Source organism: Camellia sinensis, chromosome 12, assembly GCF_055761805.1.
Source record: "Camellia sinensis isolate YWXY chromosome 12, ASM5576180v1, whole genome shotgun sequence".
Classification (NCBI taxonomy): domain Eukaryota; kingdom Viridiplantae; phylum Streptophyta; class Magnoliopsida; order Ericales; family Theaceae; genus Camellia; species Camellia sinensis.
This window is the reverse complement of record NC_138972.1, coordinates 38,588,525-38,595,536: the sequence shown is the minus strand read 5'-3', so window position 1 is coordinate 38,595,536 and position 7,012 is coordinate 38,588,525. Positions and strand designations below refer to the sequence as shown.

General features: G+C 45.1%; 2 protein-coding genes across 2 annotated transcripts; both read right to left on the bottom strand.

The window, feature by feature from the left end:
- Window positions 1–2,257: 2,257 nt before the first annotated feature.
- On the bottom strand, window positions 2,258–2,686 carry LOC145803514 (uncharacterized). Its single transcript, XM_082896800.1, has one exon. It carries the CDS (start codon window positions 2,684–2,686, stop codon window positions 2,258–2,260), a length of 429 nt encoding a protein of 142 aa, XP_082752926.1.
- Window positions 2,687–6,199: 3,513 nt separating this feature from the next.
- Window positions 6,200–6,790, bottom strand: LOC145803513 (uncharacterized). The gene has a single exon (XM_082896798.1). It carries the CDS (start codon window positions 6,788–6,790, stop codon window positions 6,200–6,202), a length of 591 nt encoding a protein of 196 aa, XP_082752924.1.
- Window positions 6,791–7,012: the final 222 nt, after the last annotated feature.

Genomic DNA, 7,012 nt, shown 5'->3' with positions numbered 1-7,012 from the left:
CAAAGCAGTGGTGGGGGAAGCTTCTGAGGATCCTGTTGAGGATGAGGCATTTGAGAAATGGGAGCCGCCAATGTTGTATCAAGGCAGGCCTATTTTTACTTCTGATTCGGTTGTTGCTTCCCAAGATTTTGCTTTTGATTTGACCAGGTTTCTGTTGATGCCAGTTGATATGGCTGACCATAATGGGCCCCGCGATATTCCTATTCTAAAAAAGACCCTTTAGATGATGACTGCTATAAGTGTTTTCTCATTTTACTTGTTTTTGGTGTTATGTTGCTGTTTCCTTTTCTCTTAATACTTTGTTGTCCTTTGTAGTGTATCCAGAGGATGCATCTATCCATCACTCCCACTGAAGAACTAGAAAGGGCCATGCTGGAGGCCACAATGAACGCTGAGAGACTGACAGTAAGCCTGGAGACCGACAAAGAAGGACGTCAAACTGCGAAGAGGGAAGCATTTTGTTTGAACAAGATTGTTGCTTCAGCTGAAAAATCAAAGGAGGCTGCTATTGGGACACAGGCTCAACTCGAAGGAAGGGTGGCCGAACTGGAGGCCGTTATCACCGTGATGGCTGCTGATCGTTCTGCGTTGGAGGCCAAGCATTGGCAACAAGGTTGGGATAAGGCTGGGGCTGCTTATAAAGAGGAGGTGCTAGTGTTGCGAGACAAGCTCTTTTTAAAGGGTTGGACGAGTGCTTTAGCTGCTGCCCTGGTTCCTGAAGGCTCTTCCCTGTTTCAGGATGTCCCAGTTCCCTCAAGATCCTTAGGTTCAAAGACTGTCTCCACCCCTACTGTTCTTCCAGCTGAAGTTTCTTCAGAAATTGATTCTGCAAACAAGACCCAGGACAGTAATGTTGCCTCTGAAATGGTGAATGTTGAAGGGGGTAAAACCCTGGAGACTGAAGCCGCGGGAGATGTGGTTAAGGAGGCTTCTACTTCTCAGGAAGTTGGAATTGCCTCTACTTTTGCTCCCCAAGACAGCCTGGACAAGATCGTGGATGTTGCTCCTGAGGTTCCCTCTGTTAATGGAAGTTGAAGTTTTTATTGAAAGGAATTGAAGTTTTTGCTTTTCTGTTTTGATATACTGTGGCTCGGTCCCCATGACGAGCTTTCTTTCTGCACTTGCCAAGACAATTTTTCTTTTCTCTTTTCTTTTCTTTGTTGCTGGTTATGAGGCCATCTGTGCCTTTTGTTGGATGATAGGATTTTCTCTTTGAATTTGTAACCTGATGCTGTTTGGCTTTTATGTCTATCTAATTTTGTACTGTTTGCCCCCGGCCGAGCACTATTGGGACCTCGGGGCCGAATAGAGGCTCGGTCTGGTTCTGTACTATTTGAAGTAGGTGCTTTGTCTAATTTTGTACTGCTTGCCCCCGGCCGAGCACTGTTGGGACCTCGGGGTTGAATAGAGGCTTGGTCTGGTTCTGTACTGTTTGCCTCCGGCCGAGCACTGTTGGAACCTCGGGGCCGAACAGATGCTTAGTGTGACTAATGAATATGTGGTATGGCTGTGCTTGAGTTTGTAAGAGGGTCTTACTTAGGTCTAGGTTGGTTTTAAAAAACAATTGTTTGCCCCCACCTGGAGCTAAGCAAGATTCGTACTGAAGATTGTGCTCTTAGGTAGAACTGCTTAAGTCTGTTTCAACTTTGATAACACAGATGCATTTGAATGGAATAAAGACATAGAGAGGTGTCTTACTCAGGTCCAAATTGGTTTGAAAAAATAATTGTTTGCCCCCACTTAGAGTTGAGTAAGACTAATGCTGGAAGTTTGCTCCTGACAGAGCTTAGTCAAGTTTGTTCTCACTCTGTGTGTTCGCGTCAGTACTGAAGTGTTGACGTGTTGATGTTTAAGAAATTTTGTGGATTCAGGGACGTTTACTTAAGATATGTTAGTGTGGTTTCCACCAAGAAATTCCACTTGGCTAAAATCCAATTTAGTTGCCAAACATAATTCCACCAAGCAATACCACTTGGCATGTTTGAGTGCTAACCAAATTTAAATTCCGTTCAGTCGTTCTGAAACTAAGTCCATTTGGGTTAGAACCAAAGCTAATTCCGTTTTATAAACATCAAAGCTGACTCCTTTTGATAAACATCAAAGCTAATTCTGTTTGGTAAGTACCAAAGCTAATTCCGTTTGATAAATATCAAAGCTAATTACAAGAATTTGATAAATTTGTGAGAAGTGGGGAAGCATTTGCATTGGTCAACAGATAAATGCCTTTACATTCTGATAGAGAAGTTGGGGGATAATTCTACTGATAGTATTTCTTGAGATTTGCTACATTCCATGGTCGAGGTATAGCTCTGCCTTTTAGATCCTCTAGGTAGTAGGTTCCATTTCCAAAAACAACTGTGACTTTGTATGGACCCTCCCAGTTAGGCCCAAGTTTGCCCTCGCCAGGCACCCTTTTGTGATCCATAAATCTCCTCAAAACCAGTTCTCTAAGTGTAAATTGCCTTGGGAAAGCTTTTTGGTTGAAACTCCTGATGAGCTGTTGCTGATACGCTACAAGTCTGATCAGTGCTGCTTCTTTTCGGCCCTCTGTCGTATCCAGTGCTTGTGCAATAGCTTCCTCATTATTGGTGCTTTCAAACAATTCAGACTGGAGGGTTGGGAGACCTACTTCGAGTGGGATGATGGCCTCCATTCCATAAGTTAGGAAGTAAGGTGTTTCCCCCATTGAGCGTCGTGCTGTGGTTCGGTAGGCTTATAATACGTGGGGTAACTGTTCAACCCATTTGCCTCTTACATGTTCAAGCTGCTTCTTTACTCCGTTGATGATGGTTTTGTTTGATGCTTCTGTCTGTCCATTACTTTGCGGGTACCCCGGAGAGGAGTTCCTATACTCGATCATGAGGTTGGCACAAAACTTTCAAAAGATCTTACCATCGAACTGCGTTCCGTTATCCGCAATCAGTATCCGCGGGATGTCGAAACGCACAACCACGTTTCTCATGACAAACCGCTTTGTATTCGCTTCTTTAATACTTGCCAGTGCCTCGACTTCAACCCACATAGTGAAATATTTAGTTGCAGCAATGAAGAATCGCCTGTTCCCAGTGCCTCGTGCCAATGGTCCGACAATATCCAGACCCCATTGGGCAAAGGGCCATGGGCTGGTGAGTGGAGTGAGAGTTTTGGCTGGCTGATGAATGAATGGAGCAAACCTCTTACATTTATCACACTTATGTACGTACTGCTGTGCATCTTGTTGCATCCGTGGCCACCAATACCTGTGAGTGAGGGCTCGGTGCGCCAGTGACCTTCCATGAATGTGGCATCCACAAATCCCATTGTGAATTTCGTAGAGAACATTCTCGATTAGATTTGGATGCACACATAGAAGATAGGGGCCAAGATAGGAGCGTCTATACAGCTTCCCAGATGGTGAGATCCAAAATCGAGCTGATTTATGTCTGACTTTGTTGGCTTCCTTTTTGTCTTCGGGGAGAGTGCCAGATTTTAGAAAAGCTAGTATTGGATCCATTCAGCTCGACTCTAGGTTGCTGCAGAGGACTGGAGATGCAATGCTTGGTTCTGGCACGAACTCAACCCAAACTTTTCTAGTATCTTTGGTATCCACTGATAATCTGAGGCAAGCCAGAGCATCAGCATGGCTGTTTTTGTCCCAACTAATTCGTTCCACTCGTATGGATTGAAATTTTCTGAGTAAGTCTTTGGCCTTGCCTGCGTACATAGCCATTCTTTCATCTAGTGTTTCATAGACCCCGAAAAGCTGGTTTACCACTAGTTGTGAATCGCTGAAAATAAGAAGCTATTCTGCACTGAAGTGTTTGGCACTGCGTAAGCCAGCCAATAACACTTCGTACTCTACCTCGTTGTTTGAAGCCTTCCAATCGAGCCTGAGAGCCTATTCCCAAATAAATCTTTCTGGTGAGATAAGTACTACTCCTGCCCCCTAGCCTCGGTTATTGGACGACCCGTCCACATAAAGCTGCCAGATGTTTCCAATAAAGAGTTTCCATATTTCCGAAGCATAGGGCTTTCCCTGTTCTGTTATGCGTGGCACATGTGCCGAACTCGGATTCTCCGACTCGGTACTCTGGGTAGGAGCAAATTCTGCGATGAAATCTACTAAGACCTGGGCCTTGATTGCTGTCCTGGGTTGATACCGAATGTCAAACTCGCCAAGTTCTACCGCCCATTTTGCTGTTCGGCTAGAGAAATCAGCTTAGCTGAACACAGATCTGAGGGGGGACTAAGTGAGAACATTGATGGTATGCCCCTGGAAGTAGTGTTGTAACTTTCTCAAGGCGATAAGCAACGCATAAGCTAACTTTTCCAAGGGCAGATACCGTGTCTCGGCATCTAGTAAAGTCTTGCTAACATAGTATACTAGCCTCTGTTCCTTGTTAACTTCTAGAATTAATACTGCACTTACGACATGATTTGAGACTGCTAGATATAGGTACAGCTCTTCTCCTGGTTCTGGAGTGGACAGAAGAGGTGGTGTGCTAAGGTGTCTTTTCAGACTTTGCAGTGCTTCGGTACACTCGCGACTTCATTCAAATGCTGCCCTTTTCCTCAAAAACTGGAAGAAAGGCTTCATTCGATCTGAAAATTTGCTGATAAACTGATTCAGTGTGGCCGCCATTCCGGCCAGTTTCTGCAGCTCTTTAGCCTTTGTTTGTACTTCAAGATCTTGTATTGCTTTGATTTGGTCCAGATTCGCCTCGATTCCTCTGTGAAGGACCATATGTCCCAAGAACTTCCTTGTTCCTACCCCGAAAGCGCATTTAGAGGTATTGAGGCGAAGGTGATGGTTTTTCAGGATGCCAAAAACTTCTCTCAAGTCTGTAAGGTGGTCTGTAGCGAACTTGCTCTTTAGTACCATATCATCTATATAAGCTTCCATGGTTTTCCCAAGTTGGTCTTTGAACATCCGAGTGATCATCCGCTGGTAGGTTACTCCAGCATTCTTGAGGCCAAACGGTATCACTTTGTAGCAGTAAGTTCCTCTCAGAGTGATAAACACTGTCTTTTCTTGATCCGGACTGAACAGTGGTATCTGGTGATAGCCGCTATAAGCGTCCAGAAAGCTCATGCGTTCATGCCCTGCTGTTGAGTCTACTAGCTGATCGATGTGAGCCAGCAAAAAGCTATCTTTAGGGCAGGCTTTGTTTAAGCAAGTGCAGTCAATGCAAACTCTCCATTTTTTGTTCTTCTTTTTTACTACAACTGTGTTGGACAGCCATTGCGGGTACTGAACTTCTCTGATTGCTCCCGATGCCAGGAGTTTTTCGACTTCGGCAATTACTGTTTCAGTGTGCTCAACTGAGGATCTTCGACTTTTCTGTACAACGAGCCGAGCGGAAGGGTTGATGTTGAGCTTATGGCAGGTAAATTCTGGGTCCAACCCTGGAGTATTATATGCTGACCATGCGAATACCTCCATATTTTCCCTCAGCAGTTCCAGCAGCTGAAGTTTCTCATCAGCGCCTAGCGAGGTACCGATAAGGAAGTACTTTTCTGGATCATCCCCTTTTACCAAAACTCTCTCCAAGTCCTGCACTATCTTTTCCTCTGGGGCTCCCCCAACATCTTTTAAGACTAGTTGTTCAGCCACTTCTACAGTCTATACCCGATTGCAGAGCTGCTTTGCCTTTAATGCCGCCATGAAGCAATGTTTGGACGCAACTTGATCCCTTGAGATCTGCTCTACTCCGTGTTTCGTTGGGAATCGGATGAGCTGATGGTAGGTAGAAGGGACCGCCTCCATTTGATGAATCCATGGACGGCTAAGTATGGCGTTGTAAGTGGATGGTGTATTAATAACTAGGAACTCTATCTAGAGGGTTTTTGTTCCTGCCACGACTGGCAACACTATTCTGCCAAGCGGTCATTCTGGCTGTGAATTGAAGCCAACTAACAGGGCTGCCGTTGGGGTGAGGTGCTTCTCGAAGAGACCAAGCTTTCTGAACAGGTCATAATACAATATGTCTACTGCACTTCCTTGATCTACCAGGACTCGATTTACATCAAATCGTTTCCCAATTCCCACAGTTATAATCAGTGCATCAGTATGTGGGTGCTGTATGCCTTCTAAATCCTTTCTAGTAAATGAAATAGTGCACAAGGGGGATTTGGGTGCTGTGCGTACCTTTTTCGATGTAGGCTCCACTGACATGACTTGTTGGATTTGCACAGCCTTAGCAATCTCTTCTCTAAGTGTCTACTCAGGTTCCTGAGTCGTTGTCCCATGGATCACATTTATTATCAACCAAGGTGAATGCTTAATATTTGGTTCCGATGGTGGGTTCCCTGGTTTGGTTACTTCCTTATCCTGATCAATGTAATCTCGGAGGTGCCCAGCTACTACCAAGTCCTCCAAATGTTGTTTCAGTACCCTGCAGTTCTGAGTCAGGTGCCCCCTATCTTGGTGATAGGTGTATCTGAGCTTCTGATTGCGCTGAGCCGGATCTCCCAACATTTTTGGCAGCCAAACAAAGAAGGGCTCTCTCTTGATCTTTTCCAGGATTCGATAGATCGGCTCTTTGAATACAGTCATGACAGCTTCGTGGGATTTGTACTTATCCTCTTCATTCACTGCGATCCCTCTGTGTTCTCCTCGATCTGTTCTTTTCTTGTGCTGAGCTGTTTCTTCTACTGACACTACCTCGATGGGGATCTGATCATCTTCGAGGCGAGCGTATTGCTCAATCCTAGTACGTAAATCTTTCAATGCTGTGGCCGGGCACTTGGTAAGTGATTGTCTTAACTTACTTTCCGGGCGCAGACCATGTTTGAAAGACATGACGACCATCTATTCACTACACACATTTTCCTCCAGATAATTGTATTCTTCCCAGTACCTTCTAGCATAACTGCGCAACGTTTCCTCCTGCTCCTTTCGGAGGCAGAACAGTGTATCCGGCTCCTTTGAGATCTTAGTGTGGGAGACGAATCTGGCAAGAAACTCTTCGGAGAGCTGTTTCCAGCCACGAATCGATCCAGGGAGGAGTCGATCGAACCATCGAAGTCTGGT

Coding starts and splice junctions, on each gene's coding strand:
- LOC145803514 (XM_082896800.1), bottom strand. CDS start 2,686: ATGGGGGAAACACCTTACTTCCTAACTTATGGAATGGAGGCCATCATC.
- LOC145803513 (XM_082896798.1), bottom strand. CDS start 6,790: ATGGTCGTCATGTCTTTCAAACATGGTCTGCGCCCGGAAAGTAAGTTA.